The sequence below is a fragment of the Elaeis guineensis genome, chromosome 1 (assembly GCF_000442705.2).
Source record: "Elaeis guineensis isolate ETL-2024a chromosome 1, EG11, whole genome shotgun sequence".
In the NCBI taxonomy this organism is placed as follows: domain Eukaryota; kingdom Viridiplantae; phylum Streptophyta; class Magnoliopsida; order Arecales; family Arecaceae; genus Elaeis; species Elaeis guineensis.
In genome coordinates, this window is record NC_025993.2 from 154,022,218 (window position 1) to 154,048,672 (window position 26,455).

The following is a 26,455-nucleotide window of genomic DNA, read 5'->3' on the forward strand; positions in this document are numbered from 1 at the left end:
TTTATATCTGGGATGTTTTAGAAACTCCGGATGCTAATGTCTAATTTTTCCTGTTACTCTGCATGATGTGTGTTACATCTCGTGCATCAAGTCATCAACTTTTAGGTCATGTTGTAAGCAAGTCTACCACCATGCAAGTCCTGCGTTTAAGTCTACCTCCACAGTCGGTGGCGTTAATTGAGTGGTGCTTCCCGATTCAAATATCAGTGTGTTTTCAGCAATACATATAAATGTTTATGTAACTTGATGGATGAGCGATCCAAACATATTGATCTCTCAGGGCTCCAGTTTCTTATTTTTCTTTTCCAAAGTCGGGCCTTGCTGAGTTGTCATCTTGCCGCTCCATTGAGGGTTCGAGCTCACACGGCTCCATTTTTTGGAACAACGAAACCCAGCGTCAAAACATAGTAGCCTTTATTGGATGAGTACTGTTTGTACCCCAGGCGCATAACATTCTTATTTCTGGATATAAGCCATCTCAAGCAGTGGACCAAGAGCCTAGTCCAACTAAGTCTTCGGCTTCCTTGCGCCCGAATTTTCATTAATAGCCATTGCTTTCTAAAGCACAATAACATCATGTGCTAGTGCATTCTATTGTGGTCAATCAAAAAAGAGGGGATAAAAATGCAATGCTCACAAAGATTCATACGAGGGTTACAAAGACGGCTTATGACAAACATCCTTGTAATTCTGCTTTTTAATTAATATTGCCAGCCTGTCTTGTTGCTTGGAGCAATGTGAAGATGCTAGTAGCTGTTCACCACAGTATGTATTTAGGACCATGACCCCTGCTGTAAGCAGCTTGCACAGCCAATCGAGTTCACTGGAACTGCCAAATGGTAAATTTCTCCTCTATTACTCTGCAGAAACTTGACTGCACAAAGTGCCATTGGTTGTATCATTTGCCTTCAGTGGGGAAATTACGGTTCAGAGACAACTCTATCTCCTCCAGCGAGCGACCTTTTGTTTCAACTATGAAATACATGGCGAATGCAACAGACAATGCAGAAACTGCTCCAAATCCTGCATAGACCGGTCCAACTCCAAATTTTTCCACCAGTTCTAAGAAAAACAATCCCACCAAAAAGTTGCAAATCTGGAAATGTAAAAGGAATAGTCAGTCTCATCACAAAAGTTCTGTTATGTGCATATTGAGAAAAAAGAACAAAATGATGCTTGTTTGGTCATGGTTTTAAATACATGTGCCATATGTATTCCGTTGCTGGAAATCATTTGATAAATCAATAGGTCATATGTCCAGAATAGAACCTAAATCATCTACTGCATATACCTTCGCATGGATCAGGAGGGGCAACAATGCACATAGAAAGAATGGAAGTACATGGTTCCTGGAAACGATAAAGAAGTTATTACATATGGGATACTACCAAGTGCTTGAGTTTTCACACCTAAAAATCTCAGGTAGGGTACTAGACCCTAGTCCCTGCACTAGTTGACCACTTAAATTTGAATTTACTACTATCTGATCCTACCACTAATTTTTTGATAATTACAAACTGAAGACTGTAACAAGTTTGTAGCAAGAGTGATTATAAGTGAAGGGTTCAAGCCATGAGAAAGATTCATGCTTATGATTAGGCTGAGATCTAGTGGATCCTTTGCTAGTCTGCACTGATTAGCTTCACCAAGGTCTTGCCTATGATTCTAGAGCAAATATATACCTACACTTGAGAAGCCTTGACTCATTGCAACTGTCTGTGTGTTCAAGTAGCCATGGGGATTTTTGGGAATCCTTAGAAAGCAAGTGGTTTTTTATACTCCATACCCCATAAATCCCTTAATGATATATTAAAGCTGTGACAAACTACACATTCATGCCAAAATGAAAATACCATCAATTATACTTCCGATATAAAATTAAAATTCTGATAAGCCAATGCCAAGTACAGGATGAACTTTAAGTTCAGCAAGCGGAGGCAGATTAGAAAAACAGTATGCAATAATTTGTGAATGCATACCAATATATATTCAATTTAGATTATCTTAGTATATATAATTCTAAAGGCCTGCAGGCTGGCCTTGCATAAATTCTTCCAAGACTGAAGCCTCCATAGGCTAATTCCTTCACTGTTTCTGCAAAAACCATCCATACCTATCAGTGAAAAAATAGGAAAATGAATTCCCGTATTTGTCTTTTTAGTTTTACCAAGGGCAATGTATAGAGATTAGATTCCTTTCTAATCTCAATTATGGTAATGAAAAAAAAAATGCAACAAGGAAAATCCATTAGACGTCCTTATTCTAAGAGGAAAATCATGTGCATTATACATGTCAAGATCTATGCTAACTTAGATTATAAAGAAGAGACATAACATTCAAAAGATCATGAGGATCAAGAAAGTGGTAGCCTACGTCAATATGCATTGTCAACTCATAGAATGGTGGATCACTGTAACTGTCAAAGTATTTATGGGACTATGTTTTTATTTGACTCTTTAGCTTAGTAACTGTGCTTTTGTATAATGATCTCTATATTAAACCCTGTCATGAATCTTTCCAAGTTTAGCAAAATTTTGAAATTTTCTTGATTAAGTGGGGCTTAAAGTTGCCTCTCTTGTGAAATTTGGAAATTTTAAAATTTTGAAACTCTTTAGCAAGAATTTCCAGGTTTCATGGCAGATTCCTCTCTTGCCAAAAGTTGCCTTAGCCTAGAACATGGAACCAACTGATGAGGGGCTAATCTAGGTTTATATCCAATTTTCAATTCCTCGCATGGAGTCTTTTTGACTTGTAAGTGATGTTCGATAGTCAATCCATTTTCAAGGGGACAGGCTTGGATGACAATGATATTGCTGTCAGTGAATAGGAATAAAACAAGTCAAAAATGAGATTAATGAGTCTTAAGGATAATGAAGAGGTTAATGTGAATGTTCTGAGGGAACAGAATCATTTAATGTGATGCAATCTTAAGGAATAAAGAATTGATGTAAATCTTCAAGCAAAAAATGCTTGTATATTTGATTCTTCTAAGTGAAACATCATTCATTGCTGAGCATTGCTTAAATCCTAAATGATGTATGTTAGTTTCACACTTGATCAGCAAATCAATTAGCAGTCTCAAATGCTAAAGAAATCACTTGATGTTTGTTTTCCAACTTGACATTCCCCAAATTTGCTTTGGAACTTAAGAAAAATCTCGATTTTTTGAGGTTTCTACATGAGACCGACCTGAAAAATTCAGACAACTATTTTGAAATCGTAATACAGTTCTTGGACAAGATTAGTTCTTTTTACCTGCTTTGTCTTGGGCAAGATGAGTTAAATCAGGTGAGCCCTAAAACATGATAATAAGCCTACTTGTGGAATAGGAGGAAAAGAAGAAAGTTCTGTGATCTTGCTGATGAGATCTATACAAAAGGCATTCTCATTCTCAGATCTGTACTAAACAGAAGCTGCCAAAAGTGCTCTCTTTTTTAATGACTTCTATAGTACAGCAACAGTAGTCATGGTTTTCCATCATGTTTCTTGTTTCTTTTTTTAAAGAAAGAGATAATAGGTTTTTCTCTCTTAAATCATTAATAACTCTTATTTAAGAATGTTGGAAAATCTATGCCATGATTCAGGGATGTATTGTTTATGATGTCTCACTCATAACCTTTGATTTTGGAATTAATAATTAGCGAGTTCTCAATAACTTGCTTCTCAAAACTGGGGAAACTGCACTTAAACAAGAAACTACTGATAGTTTATTTTTGCCCTATATCTATTATAAGCATCAACTCTGACAAATGTGATTGTATATGACAGATTCTGTTGGCTGACTCTAAAACAATGCAACGTCCTAGAAGGTCTTCATAGGCATGGATGTCGGGGGTGATATAACAGATATATGCAGACATATTGACTAAAATACTTGTTTACTATCGAGGACAAAAGACACCAAAGCCTTCTCTTCTGTGTTTTTCCAGGTGGCGGCCCCCTCTTTTATTGTTATTTTCCCCTTCTCAATCTAGCACCTTCCTGCTCATACTTTGGATACTCTCTTTAATCCTCTTTTATCCTTCCTAATCCTCCTCTTAATTTGAACTTAATTTTTAGATTTCTGTATAATCAGTGCTGGCACTCCATTTCTTGATCGGTTGCATATGGTGCTTTTTTCAATATACGGTAAAAGAAGTTAATGCAGCAAACCATAGGCATAACTATGCGATAGAATAAATACAGGAGGAACTCCTGATTGATTTTGTTTGTGACCTAACAATCAAGCAGCATGGATGACCATGACTGACCAACATATTATTTGCAGTTGCTCTCATCAATCTATTATTCATTTAATCTCAAGAGCCAATAGTAAGGTCACATATTTTACCAGTTGAAAAGATTCCTACCTGTGCATTATCAAGATGATGATTACCAACCATATTACACATAATAATGCTCACTCTATTAGCAATGATGACACACCCTATTGATGATCATGTGTGGTCCTGAAGTGAATTGGCACCTTCTTACGCAATAGATATTAGGGATAACACATTAGATCACTTGAAAGAAAGTGATTTCAAAATTCCATGTTCAACACTGGAATATCATGTCAAAGGCAAATGGCTGCAATGACACAAGTTAACCATCATTCTGGGAAAGGGTTAAACATCATGGTAGATTGCTTTCAAAAAGCATACCCAGTGTATGGAAAAGCTCAAGCTCATGATCTTTGAACGTGTTTGGGCGCCGCTTAGCTCTGGTATAATGATAGCAGTAACTGGCCCGGCACCTATCGAAAAAGTGAAAATATACCTACATGTCAATGAGAAAGCATTAGTTCTACTGAACTGAAGTAAAAGAGAACTGAATGCTATGGAGCACTTTTAAAATATCATTTGCTTCTGTCAGTGTAGTACCCTGATCTCTTGTATATAAATTTAAGCAAAAATTTATTTCCTTGTACATATTTTTCTTGTACAAATATATGGGAAAATTATGCATTTTGTGCAGGGACTGCTTAGAGTATTATCTTGCATGGTCCTTCCTTGTAACTGTATTTATATAGCTTCCTGCTTCACTACATTGAAAATTTTGAAATTTCAAAATGAACAAATTACGTCACTGGATTTGATTCTACAAAGTCTAGCAAAGTTAGAATTTTACAGATAATGGAGCTTCAAATAGGGGAAAAGATGAGCTAACTATGTTACATGTCCAGATTTTAAATGCAGCTTTTAAACAAAGTTCCCTTTTAAAAGAAAAAAAAGGGGAAATGTTAAAATATTGAAAATTGGATTTGAGGATAAGATGAAGCAAGAATGTGGGATATGATAAATTATTTCACATAAAAGAAGTGAGAAAGATTTAGAGATTGAGCTGCTTTAATCTGAGATTTAAGTTGTGCCTTATGGAACATTGCAAGACCCCATTCTAAATGATGCTCTTTAATCCCTTTTAAAGTCTAAGAGAAACATGGAGGTCCACTTCTTGGCTAAACATAAACTTTGCAGCTAATAAAGTAAGTCACTCTAACTGTAACAACCCAAGACCACATCAAAAAGACTAGCCAGAAGGTATTACTTAGGTTTCTCGGTCCTGTATAGTACCTAAAATCTTCCTAGTGAATAATCGACATAGGACTAAATACATATCCGCATAAGTCATCATATACTCCCTCCGTTTAAGCCCTAGCATCCTCGTTAGGCTAAGGATCCAAATCCATACAAATCAATTCATAAACACTATGATCAAGCCATGGTCAATCCCAAATGAACCCATGCTGGAGTATCTGCTGGTCCGCATGGGTGATGGGCTAAGTTGGCTCTGATACTATTTAATGCGATATCCTAACCTTTTTTACCAGATCAAATTGTGGACCCTTAAGAGAGTGAGATCAAGCTTTCTCTTAGCTGGGCGATTACGGTGGCAGCACTGTGGGGGAAAAAAAGAAAAAAAGGAAGAAATTCCTTCAGCCAGAAATTTAGACAGAACGCTCACCCATGAAGGAAGATGAGCTTGATTTCATCGTCAGGATCCTTGCCATGTGCATAATCATCGAAAGTTGCAGACCTTTCCTCTCTTTATTTCTTCTTCAAAGGTTTCTAAAGTTAGATCTTCAATTCTCGTAATTTTGCAGGGCCCATCCTATAAGGAGACTTAGAGATTGGTGCAGCTTCAGACATATATCAATTTTGAAATCAATCTCTCGATCTGAAAGTAGACCAAGTAGCTCATCAACAAAAACATCAAGAAATTCTATAATAATAGGAACATCATCTAACTTTACTTCTTTCTGTGTGCACTACATAGGCTAGATAGGCCTAGCACCCTTTTCTTAGCATCATTCTTGTACTATGAGAAATGATGTGCAGGGAAAACTTACACTATATGAGCTTCACAATGGGTGCATTGACCTAATAAAAAAATTCTAGCTCATCCGAAATCTAGAACTACCTTTTTTCCAAAGCAGACAATATGGGCATGACACCAAAATTATGCATATCTAGCTACACCAAATTTACTGCTAATTCTCTTTCTCCAATCTAAATTATGCAAATGCTTAAACACAATATTAACAACTACTTTCTTCTTAAGAGAAATAGCAGCATGCAATGGCTCATCTAATCTTTTAGACATGTAAAGATGCAGAGAACTTGCAGGATACAAAAGAATATGTAGAGCATGAATCAAATAATACAGAAGTATCTACTGAATTGCTAAGAATTACACTTGCCACTACATCATTGGTACTGCATCCTGTTGTGTCAGAGCGAATACCCGTGCACTTCACTTTTGTCTCTGATCGGCAAATTTAATGGGTCCAGAGTCATTCTTCCTTCTATTGGAGCAATCCCATGCCAAAAATGTCCTACCCATAAGAAAAGCAAGCTCCTATCTTCTTAAGACAAGGTATAGCATGAAACTTCTCGCAATAGTCACAAACCTTAAATTTCTTCTTGTTCGAATTGCCCCTCGGGTTTGATCGGTCATTCAGATTTTCTGCCGGTTTGGGCCTCTTTTTGTTACCACTTTCCTTCTCTGATCTCTTCAAATCTGATTCAACTTTCAAGACTCTTTTCAATATATCTTTATAATTGCTGAAGTAGGGAAAAGATAAACGAGACCAGATTGCATATCTCAGACCATGCTCAAATCTATGAGCCTTGCCTCTCTCAGGCTCATTAACTCGAGGACAAAAACATCCCATCTCATTAGACTTATTATCATATTCCAGCACTAATATATTTTCTATCTACTATAAAGGTAGGAATTCATTCTCCTTTTCCAATTTCATTGATCCTAAAAACATAATAGTCACAAAATATTCGCTTAAATTCTTCCCAAGATAGCTGATTCTCGCCATTTTCGTAAGCAGCCTTGGTAGCGGTCCATCAGGATTCAACATTTTCCTTGAGCATTGGAATGGCCACTCCCACTTTTACATCTTTAGAGAACTAAAATGCATCAAACAGCATCTCTATCTCTTGAATCTACATCTCAACTGTTAAAGAATTAGCTCCACCCTCAAAAAGTGGTAGGTTTGAGCTTCATAAACCTCTCATAGTAAGATTCTATAGGATAGGGAGGTTTAGGAGCCATCTAAAACTGTTACTGCTGCTGGAACAGTTAAGCTACTACCTAGCATACTCTAGCAATGTCTGCCTAAGTAGCGTGAAAGCATAAGTTTAATCATAGATAGAATTTAAAGCTTAGTAATGGATAGACAGATCAAGTCTAGCTAGGTCTTATTTTAGTTAAATAAGAATAGATGAATTTTCTTAACTCCACTATTGCGATTAATATTAGTATTTATGATAGGCAAAAATAAGCCTAAAAAAGAAGGAAATCTTAGCCAACTTTGCTGCTAGGAAAAAAAGAGCAACAGTGACTATGAGAGGAAATGCCAACCAACCAGTTGAGCAAGCTTTTAGTGCTCCGACTATTCGAACAGACATTGCTGGAGTATGCCAGATAGTAGCTCAACTACTTCAGAAATAGCAGCAATTTTAGGTTGCTCGACCTCCCCATCCTACAAAATCATACTACGAGAGGTTCAAGAAGCTCAATCTGCTACTTTTCAAGGATAGAACTGATCCTTTAGCAACTAAAACATGGATTTAGGAGATGGAGACAATGTTTGATGTACTTTAGATCTCCAAAGATGTAAAAGTGAGAGTGGTCATTCAAATGCTTGAAAATGCTAAATTCTGATGGACTGCTACCAAAATTGCTTACGAAGATAAGATTTTAAATCCTATAGGATGGGGCTGTCTCGTGTTTCTCATAGAACAGGATGTGTCGCCATCCCATCTCATCTCGTCCTGACGCTTGGGACAAAGGATGTCCCAAGAGGTCCCAATCGGGACATTAGGATGCTGGCGGGACGGCCGTCCTAAAATATGGGATGATACCCCATTCCGGTGTCCCATGAGACACCCCGCTAGGATCCAAATCCTTGCACGAAGATGCGAAGAACTAGCTTTTCTGTGAAGAATTTAAGAGTATTTTATGATCAATAATTTTTAAGATTTGTGAAATTGAAAAAGGAGAATGAACGCCTAGCTCTATGACAGCTAGAAAATATGTCAATGCTCGAATATGCTAATAAGTTTAATGAGCTAGAATGTTTTTGCCCATATGTTATCGAGTCTGAGAGAGACAAGACTAATAGATTTAAGCAGGATCTGAGATATACAATTCGGTCTCGTTTGTCTTCTCACCTCTTTAGCAATTATAAAGATGGATTAGAAAGAGCCCTAAAAGTTGAATCAAACTTAAAAGAGATCAGAGAAGGAAAAAGGTGACAAGTAGCCCAAATTGATAGACGACATGAAATTTGAATGACCGTCCGATCAAGGAACCTGAGGGGCAATTCGAATAAGAAAAAATTTAAGGCTTATGACTATTGCGAAAAGTTTCATAGGGGCTTTGTCTTAAGAAGATGGGAGCTTACTTTTCTTGCAATCAATCGAGACATAAGAATACCAAAATAGAAAGAAGAATGACTCCAAACCTACTAAATCTGTTAATCGATAAAAAGAGAAAAGTACACAGATATTCGCTCTGACACAACAGGATGCCAGTGCCAATGATGAAGTAGTGGCAAGTATAATTCCTATCACCTCAGTAGATGCTTATGCATTATTGAATTCAGGCTCCACACATTCTTTTATTTCCTCCAAATTCTCTACATATTTAAACTACATGCTTGAAAATTTAGATAAGCTATTGTATGTTGCCACTTCTCTTAAAAAGATAGTGGTTGTCGATACTGTGTTTAAAAATTACATGATTTAGATAGGAGAAAGTGAATTAGTGGCAAACTTGGTGGAGCTAGATATGCATGATGTTGATGTTATTCTTGGGACGAATTGGTTGTCTAAATACCATGCCCATATGGACTGCTTTGGAAAAATGGTAGTGTTCCGGATTCCGAATGAGTCAGAATTCTTCTATTAGGACAATGCACCCATTGTGAAGCCCATGGAATATAAGCCCTCTTTGTACATTATTTCTGCTATGAGTGCAAAAAAGATGCTAAGAAAAAGATGTAAGACCTATCTAGCCTATGTAGTAGACACTCGAAAAGAAGTGAAGTTGGATGATATTCCTATTGTTAGAGAATTTTCTGATGTTTTTCCATATGAGTTACTCGAACTACCTCCTAATCGAGAGATTGATCTCGAAATTGATATATGCCAGAAGCTACACCAATCTCTAAGCCTCCTTATAGGATGGTCCCTACAGAATAGCGAGAATTGAAGGTCCAACTTTAGAAACCCTTGGAGAAGAAATAAAGAGAGGATAAGCCTGCAACTTTCAATAATTACGCATATTACAAAGATCCTGACGATGAAATCAAGCTCGCCTTCCTTTCACGGGTGAATATTCTGCACCCAAATTTCTGGCCAAAGGGATTTCTTTCTTTCTTTCTTTTTTCCTTTTTTCCTACAATATTGCCACCGCGATCGCCGAGCAAAGAGAAAGCTGAGTCTCACTCTCTCAAGGGTCCATGATTTGACTTGGTCAAAAGGGCTGGGGAATCACACTAACAATCAATGGTCCTTACAAAATTTCTCCATGACCAGTTCCTCTCTTTGCCCATAGTCACCTAAACCATAACCCAACATCAAATTCATAGGGTAAATTCAAGCTGAGAACCAAAAGTGCAATATTCTCAAACTCTGGAGGACCATCCCTGGATATGACACCACATCTTCATAGTGCACGCAGTGACACTTCTTCTTGAGGAAGGTCTACCCAACAATATGATAGCAAGATAAGAGAAGAAGCAATCAGAAAGAACTCTCACAACACAATGAAGAATAAAACTAGAAATTTCAATCAACTCAAGATACTCATAAGTCATAACAATGGCTAGGCATCTCTATTTGGACCTTCCCATAAATGTGTCCACATTCCTTTCCTGCGATGAGGACTAAAATAAAAATACTCCTTATAATATGCCTCTTCATTGAACAAGATCTTTGCCACATCTTGACATCGATCAACCGAAGAAGATCTCCACCTTATGTTGATGTTGCTCAATTAGATAAGATCTTTGACTCATACTGACCAAATATGCCTAGGTTTTATTGATACAACTTATTTAATAAGATCTCCAAGATTATTTCCTAATATACACCTTCTAGAACTAATTCAGCCCGAACACAATGTCAAAAAACATTGCTCCCTTGGTTGGCCTTTAACATATACTAGTTCAAGTATATGACCGCTAAGTCCATGACATGTGCATCACTTTACGGTTACAGAATTTTTGCACAAACATGGAGGCAAATTTTGATTATCTTCATGTCCCTGCATTATTCTCTAGCTACTTGACATGGAAAAGTGAAAGCACCAGTTGCCACAACACCAACCCACAAGGGAACAGAAGATCATCATGAGGTCTAACTTGGCTCCAGCATAAGCAGGCAAGGCAGCTCAAGCTTGGTTGCAGCCAGTCAATGAGTCAAACCATGGTCAAATTTCAGACAAATCTTAACCTGATTATGCGTTTGCTTATTTGTGACGATGGCAGGCGAATAGCACACATGCACATCTTCAAGTGCATCATGATGATCACCCAATAAACATTAATGTATTCTTGCATTTGGAGATCGGTGTCAGCATAAATAGTCCTTTGATCACTGAAGGACCTGCATAACAGCTTGCCAATGATCCTGAACGGGATTGATCTAACATTAAGGGACATGTTAAAATGATTGAATACATCATACATCCAAACCTCTTTCATCGGTAGACGATAAAGACATTCTCTCACCCAATTCGTAATTCTAATAGGTTGGGGTTTTGACAGGTCTTTTTGTCTCTCATGTGCAAGCAACCAATAATTTCCACTCAACAATAAGCCAAAAGCAAGCCAAAAACCTCCTTTGATCATTTCCAAACCACCTAATATACAGTCAAGGGTTTAAGTACGGTGCCATATCTATCAATATGGCCTTACAATACCACGCTAGTACCAGAGCATTACTTCAGTATGCCCCTCAGTATCAAATTGTACAACACAAGGTGTGTCACCTCTAATGGTGCCAATACCATCATACCAACCAAGGTTTTATGTCCCAGTGGGACGAAAAGCATCCCGACCATCTTGTCCCATTCCTATGAGAAAATAAGTTTGAGATGGGGTCGGAACTCCAAAACCCATCTATGTAGGCGAAGAAAAAGAAAGATGAAAGATGAAAGAAAGATGAAAAAAAAGAAAAAAGGTGAAAGAAAAGAAGAAGAAGAAAAATGAAAGAAAGAAAGAAAGGGAGAACAAAAAGAAACGAAGGAAGGAAGAAAGAAAGAAAGAAAGAAAAGCGAAAGAAGAAAAAAAAGGAAAAAAGAAGAGAGGAAGGGATGAGAAAAAGAGAAAAAAATGAAGGTAGAAGAAAAGGAAAGAAAAGAAGAGAAGAAAAAAAGAAAAAAAGAAAAAAAAAAAGGAGAAAAAGATGGAGGATATCTACTAGGATATATAACCGGGACAGCTGTCGAGACGGGATGGGACAGCGGAGCATCCTATTACATGGAGATACCGGGACACCTCCATTCCACGGGATTCAAAACCTTGATACGAAGTTACCAACTACTATATTGTGTTTTGGCATAATATGGTATGCATTGGTACCATACCTTACTGATACCTGACCAATATAGGTATTGACACCAAGTTTATATCTTGCACAGGTTCATTGTTAAATCGATATCTTAAATTGTGAGTGGCTTCCAGCAAGTCAATCCAACTTCCTCCAAGAGGTCATCCATAATCAAAGATCCAAAAGTCCTCTACAAAATGTAGTCCTCATTGACATCAATGGAGCCAGCATGCAAGTCAAGATGGAAAAATGGCAACTAATAACCAGTCTGAATACTGTATAATCAAACGATTAGGCATTAGATAATGAAATTCTGCTCAACTTCAACAAAGAACACACACATACAAAAACATATGCAACTTCCTTTAAAAAAAGGTAAGGTTTTTTTTCTAGTACATCTAGAAAAGACAAATTAATGACTACTTTTAAAAAGCCAAATAGATAAACTTGATAAGCTTCCAATCCCAAACCACTGCACTTTGAATTATATGACATCTTTGTGGAGGTCTTGGAAACATTAACAAATTCTATATGATCGGTCAAAGCTTCTATATTTTAAAGTAGACTAAAAGAAAGGAAGCTTTTCATACTAAGGATAGATCATGGGATGGACAGCTTGTAGGACTAAAAGAAGTACTTGGTATAGCCAGCCATCTCACCACATAATAGCTCCTAAATTTGATTCTAACTTTCAACTAGATCAGAATAGATAAGCTTGCATTGGGGCATGGTCTTTTGGAGATCTCATGAGCATTGCCTACATGACAAGTACAATTTCAAGATTTTAAGGGAAAGGAGGGGGAGTGAGCATTTGGCCCTTTCCGCCCCCTGGCTTTGTTGGTCCTCATTATGGATGCCAACATCATACATTTCCTTTATTTAAATAATTACATACTGGAAATGCATGAACTATAGAGCCATGTGAGTTACAAACTTGTTGCAGGGACATACTCAATATAATATAACTTACATGCAGGGGTATACTCAATCTAAACCTGTTGCATGAACCATGGAGCCATTGAGCAATATCTAAGGATAATTATTTTTATTCATAAATTAACACCCAATCAAATCTTTAACGGAGAGCTAGAATAATCTTTCATGGAGTCCCCTTCTCTTACATAAGTAGCTGACATATCAAAAACTCATTGACGTATCCATTATCCAGCTTTCAGTAAAGAATATGTCAGTCATCTAATTCCCTACAAAAGGAACAGAAAATTTATCAAATCTGAACAAGGACAAAATCACCAATAAATATGATAAGTAAATGGGGAAATTGCGATAGTATGAACAGAAAGAAGACCCTTTAGAAGGATGCACCAGGAATAAGGAGGCAGAGAGCTAAAAGGACAAAAACAACAGCATTTCTGATATCAGATGTCCCACTGTGCCAACAAACTAAATAACTGATAAATACATGCAAGGAAAAAAAAAGGAACCACTAGTTATTCTGTTTAATAATCTTTTCATTCACTGAAAAGAAATTTGGGAAACAAAGGAGTTAAAAGGTAAAAATGGGCATGCTATATCCAAGCAAGGAAGTTTAAATCATATATTACCTAGTAACAGCTTAAGTTTCACATCCATTAGTCACATGTCAAGCTAAAAATAACCAAGAAAAGATGATCAAACATTGCTTGCCATGTCTCTTGAACACCCAAAATTTGTTATTTATTGCATCCATATCCAACAGATTCAGTTGTGTCTTCTATAAAATAATAATGAATGAATAACCTGTGCAAGTGTTTATTTAATTATTTTATCCTATAGCGTGCTTTAGTTAAATTTCCTTTGAAGCACTAAATAAACATAAACCACTTGAAATAACTTCATACAGAGAGACATACATACATGATAGTTCCAAATACTGATAGGCTGTGGCTGAGCCCTTCATCTTGTGGAAAATTAATGGCATAAACTATAAGAAACATAGAACATGCCTGCACAAAGATGGAGAAATTAACATAACAAACAAGTTGGAAAACTTACGAGAGTATTTGCGGTTCTTTGGATTATGTCCATATTATAGACATGTAATGTGAAACTATGTGCGACAGGCAAACTTTACAAGCAAAAAATTTGTCACAGACATAAATTATATTAATTTGTTTGCCCACTCAAGATCCCTGTTGCCACTCCTAAGATAGGACCCATATACTATAAGGAAGCAAAAAAAAGAAAGAAAAAAAGAGTCTTGGATATAGCAAAGCACAAATTTAAGTTCACACACAACCACCAACAAATATTAACATAGCCTAGAGAGAGCAGAACTGATGGGGCCTAAGAGGGCAAGCCTTGTAAAGCCCTTAACAGCCTATTCGTAAAGATGATTGGAATGGAGGTGATGTTCAATACCTTTCTTCAATTCACGAGCTAACAGCCTTGCATGGTGGGTGTCATGTCAGAAGTGGGTGGGGACTGTTAGAATTCAAGAAGTAGAAAAAAGAATGTCTTGGATATAACAAAGCACAAGTTCATCAATCTCATGTTGTCATCCCATCCCACATATCTGCATGTATAGGTACCAGGCAATCACTTATAGCCTCTTGTTTCGGTTGACAAAAACTTTTGTCCCTATATCCTAGAAAAGATGGCCACCGGTGATGGTGATGCGAGGTAGCAACTCGACGGCTTGGAAGGAAGGCAAATTTTGAGGGTTCTAATAATAGTATGATATGGTTAACAATTAATGGCAATGCACAAGCACATTGACTTTAATTCATTACTAAATGTTCTCAGGGGGAACTATCTGCAGATCAAACAAGTAACTTATCTCTAACATTCATGTAGTACTTTTTACTAGTTTGCAGGGAGCGGAAACCATTACAACCAACAGAATTTCTTGCTCTTCAAACAGAAACAGATTTTAACAATTTCCAATGATGCAAGATAATTATACTAGCTTGCTTCGCACCATTCCCATGTAACTCCCTATCAAAAGCCTCTGCCTTCCTTGCTTATCCATCAGGTATAAAGCAAATAATGCTCCTAGAGAATACCATCAAAGAGTAATTGTGAGCTTCTTTTCATATGCTGAGCTTCTTTTTAAAGCATATAAAACCCAAAAAATAGCATATCTCTGTATTTTTTACCTGCCAGGTGGGTAATTCCGACAAATAAGCTAGCAAGTGCACCATCAGTAATGCCTACATCTTGAAAGGTTAAGGATGAGAAGTAAAGTACTCCATTTATTCCAGCAAACTGTTGAAGTATGAAAAGAGACCATCCAATGAAAGCAACTGCATTAATATTAGAACCTCAGTTATGCCTCCTAGAAATAATCAAGAAGAAAGAAACCAGCCGTTGACAGCTAAAAGGTCACATGTTGACTAAGAGTATCAAGATTTATGAAATTTCTTAACAATGTAAAAATAAAATATCAATGGTAAATGGGTCATACTAGAAAGTGCCTACCAGAAAATTTTTTTTTAATCTCTTGATAGGACATGCAACCACCGAGATCTCATACTTGGCCAGAAAGTTCATGTTAGCAACCATATGTTCACTATAATAAAAGTAAATTAGCGACTTATTTGTTTCAGCATTATTTACCAATCAAATGAAAGGGTTTCTGACTAGTGATGACAAGCATATGTGACATTAAATGATGGGACTGCATTGCAAATGCATCTAGGATTAGAAAAAAAGTCAGCTTGCATATTCTCAACAAAGCAGGGACACCCTCAACATAACTACTCCAGGATCTCTACCTGCAAAAGATGGGTCCAGTATATGTAATAGCCTCAGGTATCATGCAATCATGTCATTTCATATCCTAAATATTGTGATAAAAATGTCAAATCTTACACCATCATTGTCACCATCAGCACCACCATAATCCACATCACCATAATCACTGAAAAATCAGTCATAATCAGCTATTGTAGATGGCCCCTCCTATAGAGCATCCCTATTTCCTGATTGATGTCTCCACATGATCATCACTACCATGTGGCTAACTGTAAATTGCATTTGTAGGTCTTGTAGACTTGGAGTCACACAAGTAGATGCTACAAATGGTTGACTCAAGTCACTCGACTATTCAGTTATTAACACTAGATCTCAGCATGTTGGATGCATGTGCATGCAGGACGAACACCTGATTCTACTTTTAAAAATATCACATGATAGAATCCATATGTTTTTTTTCTTTTTAAAAAAAAGGCTCCATCAACAATAGAATTTAATTAGGGAAGTTGAAAAGTTATAATTCCAATAGGATTCAAGAATTTAAGAATAACAGTGTACGAAGGGGATGGGATGGCACTTTGTTTGCACATAATATGTTTGTTCTCGTTGGGATGCAAGCAGTTTTATTTTTCTTAAACAGCGGTTTTGCAGCTGCAAGCTCTAACACAGTGGGCTTTAGAGCCTTTCACGCTATATATTAGTAGATACCTTAATAAAAAATATGGGTAGATCTCTTCCCTAACAACTCAATGTGCTGTCCATTAACATAGAACTCCATCAGAGATTGAAAACAGATCGGATACGGATTGGATACTAGTAATATCTATACCCATATTTGTTTTATTTAACGAATACGGATACGGATATTAATTAGATGCAAAAATTCATATCCATATTTGTTTTAAATGGATACGGGTACAAATCGGATATCAAAAATATAGATATAAATACGGATATAAGAGGGATGATTAAACTTTATGACCATAGAACCAAAGATATTACTAGGTGGATGACAAATCAAGTCAATGTGGTCATTTATTTTCCTTAAAAATTCATGAATGCTATATAAAATCAAATAGGATAACAAATGGACTCACATGTTCGAATACGGATTGGATAATTGTCTATCCATATCCATTTTTCTTCAACGGATATGATACAAATACGGATATTAGTCGGATGCTCAAATTTCTATCGTATTTAGATAGATTTAGATACAAACGAACAGATATTATTCTTTCTACTTTCACCCCTACTTCTGCCTCCATCTCTCACTGATGCTTTATCTTTTCGATCTTATATTGTAAAGACTGAAAACATGCTTCTTAATCATTTTTAGGACCAAGCTTGTGCATGTTTTTGGCATGGAGGGTGTTCATATTGCAGTAACAAACAGTATAATATAATAGAGGCTCTTGGAGCAATCAACCAAAGGCCACACCATGCTGTGCCAGCATGTGTGCCTCACTGTGCTGAAACCCAAAAAAAATAAAGGATTTGAAATTTTTAATTAAAAATATTTTAAAAAGTGTTGAATATGTCTCATGCTGACCCATTCCACTACTGGCTTGGCAAATTATGCGCCAACTGGCAGAGATCAGCACAGCCTGCACTTGAAACCATGTGTTGAAGTATCATGAGCATGCCTATGCTAGTCGTGATCTGGTATGGCAAGTTTTCTGCTTTGCTGATCATGTTCCTAGTCACATGCTACGCCCACAGGAATTAAAATGGGCCTGTGCAGGAGTCTGCCAAAAAGACAGGTACCAGCATAGACCAATATGGAGTCGGCATGGACAAGCACGCCAGTATACAGGTACAAGTAACATGCTGATATCTTATTAATAGCACATGTATACTATGATGTAGATGGCACATCATGTACTGAGGGTGCAGATTTGCACAATATGGCACCTTAATTCATGTAAAAGTCACCTCTACTGCCTTGTCCTGTATAGATCCATTCCCCTGCATTTATAGAGGTCTTTTCTGGTATTTATTTTACACCTGCACTACCGTCACCACAATCTAATTTCATTGTAAAATGTTTTCATTAGCTCATATATCTACTAGTCCTTCTGCTTAATCTATCAGCAAATTGAAATGAGCACTTTATTGAAATTAAAATCACTAAGGCATGATGTTTTGACTTTTGAGTGAACCAAAACTTCTAGATGACCATATAAACTTAGTTCTTGTCCAAGCTTGCATCTGAACTACCAAAAAGCCCTAGTTCACTAAAAGTTGGTATCCCTCTCTGCTTCACAGAGATTTAGGGTTCAAACATTGGTGGTGGCATCCCCCCTTTACTCAAATGGATTCCATCCAACCTAAATAAAGTTGGTGGTGGCATCCCCCCTTTACTAATAGCATGTTAAGCAATGATAATGTAATAACTGAAAGACTTTTTAAATAGAAGAAAAACGGTATCAAGGCAAAAGTTTGAATGCATTGGAGTAAATTATTAACAAAGAATCAGCAGTATCTACTTATAGTAACAAACCATATATGCAACCCAAAGGAAGGACATAAAATGAAACCTCTATTGTGGGGCTCCACAAAGAGCTCCAACCAGCTAGTCTCCAGATTGCTGTCATCATTTTTACTGACCGACTGAATTTTTTTGATAGACTCCTCAACTTCTGATTCACCCCAAAGTTTTTCTATAGTTCCTTTCGCATCATCAAACCTTCCTACCTATGCAGGTTAAATTCTTTATATACATGTGGAAAATTTTGACTAAAGAACCATGGTTGAATCAAAAACTAAGCTACCTTGCAGAGCCATCGTGGACTCTCAACAGCAAACTGCATACCAAACATAAGAATAAAACCAGGGGCAGATGCAATATATAGAATCGTCCTCCACCTGCACCAAGAAATACTTACGAATGTTTACGAAATTCATACATCAAACCAGACAGGTGCAAGCACTAGAATACATGATAAGCACAACTTAGAATAAGTTGACATGCTTGAGGATTTATTAAACTTCTATAAAGCCTCAGTACTATATATACATATAGCAGTATGGAAGCAAGAGAATTACTGAAAACATCAGCACATCCAATTGGTTATGTGAACTGTGAAATGTGAACCATTACACGATGTGTGCTAATTCAGACAGATTCTACTGGTCTAGTACATCTGGTCAGAGGAATTTAGACAACTTTTAACCTATGGAATCAAATATGTCAGCATTTGTTAAGTTTTTCATGAACCTCGACAAAATCAACATGTTCAAAGCAAGAACTGATTTTATGCAAAATTCTCCGCTAAGAAGACTAATCCAAAAAAAAAATTGGCATAAGCATATCTGTTACAATGGATCTATTTAACAGATTACAATTATATAATGAGTAGTATTAGATAATCAAAAAACAATTTCTCAAAACATGATGATTACAATTATATCAAATTATTAACATGTTTTGGGTGAGAAATGGGTATTATCCAAACACCAAAACTTCATTGCTCTGGTTTATTTGAAACATGTCATTGACTAGGGAGGACCCTGCCCCTACTTTTTCAATTAAACAGGGGAACCTCTAACTAACAATCACTATAGGTGCCATCAGTATCCTGGTTCTTCTTTAAAGCAGCTTGCTGACTTGCCCTTAAAAGCAAAGACCACCTACTGGTCATTGCTCCTTCTTAGCTAATTCTCTATGTAGGATATATTGTATCTTTACTAGGGGAGCATTAGAGCATGTGTGCTATGTAGAACTATGCTATGTTCTTTGCACATGCATTCCATTTTGTATGTTTATTACCTAGATGAGTGCATCACATGTGTGCATATATGTATTTAGGGTAACTGCCCTGAGTGAACTATAAAATAGGCATGCATTCTTCAGGCTTTACTTCTCTAAGCTCTTTTTTTTCACGCATTGACATGTTCATGGAGACTTGAGATTTGTGATATTTGTCAATGTAAGTTTTCGACCTTACCTTTCAATCTTCTAGTGTATTAACAGAACATATAATCCATATACAATGAGGAATATATATATAGAGAGAGAGAGAGAGTGAGAGAGAGAGAGAGAGATGGACTAGACACTAAACATTAAATCTGTGGTAACAGATTTTAACAACTCAAATCAATGATGAACTATGCAAATTGAAGAACCAAACCATTAAACATGATCTACGTCAAAAAAAAAAGCCTAGAAACCAATAAATGTGTTTTGATAATCTTTAACCTAAGCATCAAATGGGTGAAAAAATGAATGGCTTTAAGAGCATGATCTTGTGTTTGCTATGATCTAACCATCAAGAACCATTTAATTCAAATCTATCCATATTTTAAGATACTTAGATTAGGATCCACGAAATGAATCTTCAATTTATGTGCCCATCATATGTTATGGCATCATATTGCAATAGACAATGTTCATTTTTGTACTCACTATGTAGGTTAAAGATCTCAAAAAGAAAATGTTTATAAATTTCCACCCAGTTTCTAAGGTCTAGATCAAAACTCAATTGTGTGGATCTTCAATTTGAATAGCCCATCATTATTTTTGGAAATATATAAACTCTAGCTTATATATCAGTGTGTGTGTGTGTGTACACAGGTGTATCATACATATACATTTATGATATATATGCACATATACATACAAACATACATAAATATGTATATATTATGTTTCCAATAGGGCTGCTAACAATCAAGGGCTTTTCCATAGAATAAATAGAAGATGGAAACATTGTTTGAGCTTCTTCATTATTCCTTCCATTCAAGATTTTCAAAATCGGTGTCGGACACTGTTTCGGTCGGCCGGCAGCACGAATCTGTACGGCCCCATACCAGATCAAACTGGTGCGAACCGACAAAGGGAGGAAGGGACGAAGCAGGGAGGTGGAAAAGAGAGAGAAAGGAAAAGAGAGGAAGAGAAAGAGGGGAGGGAAGCAGGTTGAGGCGGTCGAGACGCCGTCGGTGGCCATCGGAGAGCTGCGCAGACCCTCGGAGGGCCGCAGTCTCTGTCGTCCGCGAGAGAAAAAAGAGAAGAGAGAGGGGGGAGGGAACGAAAAAGACCGAGGGGGGTCCGATGGAGAGGTCGCCATAGGGACTCCGGCTGGCTGCCATGACCGTCGGACGGCGTAAACACCACCTGCGGCTCCATGGCTGTGAAATAGGGGTAATAGCCCCTGTTTCATAGATTTTTTTAAAAAAATCTGACAACAGTGAAGCTGGCAATGGATTTGCAAGCTTCACTCAACAGTGAAGCCGGTAATGAGTTTGCTGGCTTTACTTAAGTAAAGCCTGCAAACCCATTGCCGGCTATTGCTGTCTTTACTGTTTCTGAAATTTTTTAAAAAAATATTGAAATAATGAAGCCAGCAATTCCATTGTTTGCTTCACTGTTTCTCGATTTTTTTAAAAAAAAATTGAAATAGTAAAAATAGCAAATCTACCGCCAGCTTCACTATTCATCATCACTTTTAAAAAACACGATGCGAGAAATAAGGACGGTCGCCCCTGTTCTGCGGCCGTGGCTCCATCCGTGCATTTTTCGCCATTCGGTGGCTATGGCGACCACCCAACAGCACCGGAGATCCCTCTCTGCCGCTGTCCCCACCATCCGATAGCATCCCTCCCCTCTTTCTCTCTCGGGGTTAAAGCCCCTATCGGACGACACCGAGCGCGGACGCCTTCCCGGCCCTCCAACGACCTCAACGGGCCAGCGCCGCCCTCTGACGACGGCGTCCGGCATTTCCCTCCCCTCCTCTCTCTCTCTCTTCCTCTATTTCCCCTCTCTTTTTTCCTCGACGCCGGCGTGTGCCACTTCTCAAGCCGGAACCATCCCGGTTCCCCACCGATCCGATTCGACACACTCTGAACTGCCCAGTTCAACATAGTTCTGAAAACCATACTTCCGTTCTTATCACATGCAAACTCATCGAGCATTAGAGACTAGTTATTGAAAGGTGAGAAATTTAATAAAAGAAAGGCAGATGATTTTTTTTACAAATAATAGAGTTGTCACTTGAATAGGGCAGCAACAGATGATTTCTAAACATAACCAAATCTTGATAACCTACAAGATCCAAATCCAGACAGATATAAATCAAAATCTGGATATAGCATCTATAAGAGTGCTGAGATCAAAATATGGAATTGATCCATCCTCAAATTTGTGATCTACGTGAATTTCAATCCATTTCAAGTTCTTAGAAACATGGTACATTGTTCAACAGACTATTTTGGAGTCAGGTGGATTGGGATCCAAAAGGATCCAGATACCAACTGATCTTTATTTATTTTCTGAAATATAAATCAGATTCAGTAACATTTTGACAGACTTCCATCCCAAGATCAAATATTTTGTGTCAGATGTAAGTCAGTAGCTAGGGCTGTTGGCCTGCGTTGCCATCTTTCATATTCAGTGTACAAAACCAAATACATCAAATTTACTAATGGAGAAAAAAAGATTAACCATAATGGTGCTAAGTAGAAAGATAATATTTGAAGTTAGAGTGTTATGCAACATATAATAAAATGGCCTGACATTAGATAAGGGAGAAAGCTCCCTTAAATTGCAAAATATGGATCCCTTTTATATAGATGATGATGACTAAAAAAATAATCGAAATATTGATACCAGAAGGATTCCTCACCAATGAGGATCACTTTCAGAAGGAATTCCTATAGAAAGTGCTGCAATAATCCCTAAGCAAGTTCCTATTTGACAGAGAGTTCCCAAAGAACCTCTATGTTTTGTTGGAGAAACCTACATCATAATATCTTGAGATTAAATAATATGTATCACCAAATATCAGATGCAAAAGAGATTTCATCCAACAAATGGAAGTCAAAACCTTGGAGCAGTTGCATGGGAAATTGTAGAAATTGAAAAGGAAAAAAAAAAAATCATAGAGCATGTTGGTGCATCTAAAGCAATACCAGATGTACAATTGTTCCCCTAATGAATCTAAAGAAACATAGACTTTGCAGTGCAACATTAGAAACTAAAATTTCACAAAAATATATAAAAAGCAAAGATTTATTTCCAAGGTAACACTACAATCAAAACTTAGAGAGAATAATGAAACCTGTACATGCATACTAGAGAAAGAAAGAATCATATCACATGTTACTATTTGCTACTTGAGGTAACTGCGGCAACTGAAGTTAGAAGGTGTTAAATTTGACTAGTTAAACTACACAGATAGATTACCCAGTTTAGGAAGACCAGACTGCTAAAGTAATGATGTGACACTGGCAAGGACAAGGTGAACTTAGTTCATGCTTGCAGGATTTTGATAATAGCATAACAAATACCATCAGCAAATGTGGTCTAATCTAGATTATGATCCAGCGTAAGGAGCAAAAAATTGATACAGTATATGATATCTTCCAAAATGCCAGTAGCATGAAAAAATTGACTGATTGCTCAGCCAAAATGGACCTTGAAATCAAGTTCTAGATGGTTGAAAACTAAATATGGTGCAGTAATCTGCTATCAGACACTAAGGTACAATAACATAGCCATTAAAACAAATTCTTAGGATGAAGATTGATAGGATATTTCTAGCACTATTAGCAAAAGAAATTTTGATTTCACTTGTTAGGTATTCATGATGTCAAAAATTCCAATGTATTACTACCAACTTAGTTTCACCTTCATGATGCAATATTACCTCAGAAATATAAAGAGGAACAAGTACAGTATTTAAACCGATGCCTAGACCAACAAGAAATCTCCCCCAAAGCATCTCATCCAAGGAATGGGCTTGTGCACTACAATGATGTAAATCAGAAGTCAGTATCCCACATTAAATTTAAAAAGCTATTGATGCAGAATATAATATCAAAGATGCATTCAAATGGTGGATTGAACAACATATAAGTGGTTACATAATTCCATTCACTGTTTGAATGCATCTGTTGATGTTATATTATGCAAACTTATAAATAATGAACAAAAGAGAACTAGAATATACACAATATGAAAAGCAATGGATATCCTTCAACATGCATAAAGAATTTAAACATATAAACCATGATAATACCAATATAATATAGATAGAACAAACCTCAAAAGTGCCCCAAGAATCAATGGTATCGTATCAATCTGAAGTGTGCGTCGGCAACCAAAGTTATCAATGAATGATGCAGAGCAAATGCTTCCGATAAATGCACCAGCTATAAATATGCTCACCACAAGACCTTCCAAAAAGGAATTTCCTTCAAAGCCAAGCTCTCGTGCGATAGCTACTATTGGACCATTCATCACCCTGTAACATGTCAACCCTTCATCACTCTTCTAAAGGTTTACAATTGGAAAAGAAAACAAGCAATGTGATGACAGTAAATCAGTTCTGAGAAAATAATGTATAAGGTGTCACACATATGGATAGATAACTATTATGAGTAGTGAACTGAATTTAGCCATGATTAAGGTCAGGAATCTTATGTGTGCTAGCCATATACAAGTTATTATGTGCTATACCAACCATGAGCTGATATAAAGGGGCCACTACGCACTAATACTGGGTGATCAGGGGACTGTGCACCATACTGGTTGTATAACATGACATTGAGGTTTATCAACGCATATCGACCTTGTATTTCTCAGTGTTTTTTTTTTATTATTATTTTACATTTCTTTTGCTTGTAATTACTGAGACGTACTACCTCCATATTGAGGATCATATCATATTGACCAGCCACAAATGAATGCAACATCAATCCTTGTGACTTAAAGTATCAGAAATCTTTTAAAAAACAAGAAAAGATAAATTTATAAAGATTTGTTATGGAAACAACAGTACCCATGTCGTTTATGAGTTCCCCACATTACATTCCTTAGTTAGGAGCTACATAAAGCAAGTTAGAACTAATTTCTAAAGCATTTTTGGCAGTCCATCGTGAGTGAAAGCTTAGCAGATCCTAGTCTCTATTAAGTGAAATTTGGGGTTGATATGCATGAGAATTGGAGATAGCCATTAATCACAGTATTGTGGATATGGAAGCAAATTAGTAAACACAAAGCTTTCATCTCAAAAGTGTCACTCCCAAGTCCTGACAATATGCCGCAGAAAAAAAAAAGACACCATCAATTTCTATTTGACCAAAATCAACGAACCTAAACCCATCTTTTGATGTTCCTCTTTCACCTCGTCTGTTTCAATGGGTAAACCCTCTGTTAATGCAACGTACAAGAATTAGAGAAAGAAGATGGTGGAAGAGCAAAAGAAGATGATACCAGTAGGATTCTTGTATAAGACCATAATCAGCCAACCTAGGACCCATCTTTCAGATCCGGATTTACGAGTATTTGGTCATCCATTCGTCTCGATGACCACATCTTCGACGCCTTCCAAACGAGTCATCAATCTAGGTTTCCTCGGTCCTTAAGTTTTCAAGAAGGTTCTTGGTATGTAGAAAGACAAACGAAAAGGAAAATTAAAAAAAAAAAAAAAAAAAGTAGTAGCCCAGGAAAAACTCACCCGATATGATATCCGAAGAGGAAATTAGACATGGAGGCCATGAGAACATGAGGGAAAGCCGGCAACCAACTCAGGTCGATACCTCCTGCTTCTTCTTCTTCCTCTTGTGAAGGACTCGGCTTGTCCCCGTCTGTGCAGCCAAAAAGAGTCGCAGAAATCGTCAAGAAGGGCGCCGGTTTTATAAGATTGGGAAAAGAAAGAGAAATAGGGCAGGAGCGAACCTGAGTCGGATGTCGGAAGCGAAGGAGGAGGCTCGTTTGTGGCGGAGAGTTTGAGGACTTCTTTGGGTTGGGGAGGGAACTTGAAACCAAGAAAGCATTTGCGTCTTCTTGGAAGGAGAGGATGGAGATAGAGGCCTTTGGGTTTTAATGAGGTGGTGATGCTCTTGGGGTATGGGGGGTAAAGTATAGCTGATAACTGCATTAGAGTGATGGAGAGGGAGATGGAGGGGAAGGAGAGGAGGAAGGACACAGAGACGAGCGAGGAGTTTGTGCAGTTTATGCGATCATGCGTGGATAAAGAGTGGGCCACAATGACAATGTAAGAACAAACGGGCGAGAAGAAACAGGGGATGGTGGAAGCCAGATTTAGCGTGCTTGATGAATTTTTCGGTTCCAGAACATCCCAATAGGATGGGATGATGAAAATAAATAAATAAATAAATTTTTAATATATTTTTATATAAAAATTATTAAGACAGCATGTTTTATACCAAATGGTATATTAGATAGGTTTATTTTCGAAAAATCTCCATATAAGCTTTGTAAAAGAAAAAAACTAAATATTACATATTTTAAATTTTTTGATTATCATTGTTTTATTTTGAATAATCATAAAGATAAGTCAAATAATTTGATGAAGACATTTTGTTTTGGATATTCTACTATTAGTAGAATTTATAAAGTTTTCAATAAAAAAATTCTAGTAGTAAAAAAATTAATTCATGTTATTTTTATGAAACTAACAACTTTTTATCAAAAAAATAGATTTAATTGATAATGCAGATTCTCTTGATAATAAAATAAATAAAATGATATTAAAAAATACTCCATCTCAAAAATAAGAATAAGAAGATGAAAGACTTCAAGAACCATCAAATATACCTCAACAATGTGCCCATAATTTACCAAGAAAATAGATGTATGCTCATAGTCATCCTATGGAATTGGTTATTTGTGATCCATCTCAAAAAATTATGACTAAAGCATCTATAAGAGAAGCATTAAATTATTTTTTATTTGTATCTTAAATTTG

The 26,455-nt window shown here is 36.9% G+C and overlaps 1 protein-coding gene across 2 annotated transcripts; it reads right to left on the bottom strand.

Moving 5' to 3' along the window:
* Positions 1-397: 397 nt before the first annotated feature.
* Positions 398-25,781, bottom strand: LOC105039104 (probable plastidic glucose transporter 1). 2 transcript variants are annotated; one of them, XM_010915102.3, is made up of 12 exons: positions 25,423-25,781; positions 25,202-25,331; positions 23,786-23,986; positions 23,390-23,489; positions 22,367-22,479; positions 18,518-18,611; positions 18,284-18,440; positions 15,146-15,292; positions 14,968-15,041; positions 13,905-13,993; positions 4,644-4,758; positions 398-1,096 (listed from the first exon to the last, which is right to left on the bottom strand). In XM_010915102.3, exons 1-12 carry the CDS (start codon positions 25,622-25,624, stop codon positions 899-901), a joined length of 1,620 nt encoding a protein of 539 aa, XP_010913404.1. In that variant the 5' UTR covers positions 25,625-25,781; the 3' UTR covers positions 398-898. The 2 variants fall into 2 exon arrangements, with proteins under 2 accessions (XP_010913404.1, XP_010913405.1); XM_010915103.3 differs by lacking the exon at positions 25,423-25,781 and adding an exon at positions 24,958-25,104.
* Positions 25,782-26,455: the final 674 nt, after the last annotated feature.

Coding starts and splice junctions, on each gene's coding strand:
- LOC105039104 (XM_010915102.3), bottom strand. CDS start 25,624: ATGCAGTTATCAGCTATACTTTACCCCCCATACCCCAAGAGCATCACC. Junction 22,480..23,389: donor TTCCTCTTTATATTTCTGAG/GTAATATTGCAT, acceptor ATTATGATGTAG/GTTTCTCCAACAAAACATAG. Junction 13,994..14,967: donor TAGGGAGTTACATGGGAATG/GTGCGAAGCAAG, acceptor ATCTTTGTGCAG/GCATGTTCTATGTTTCTTAT.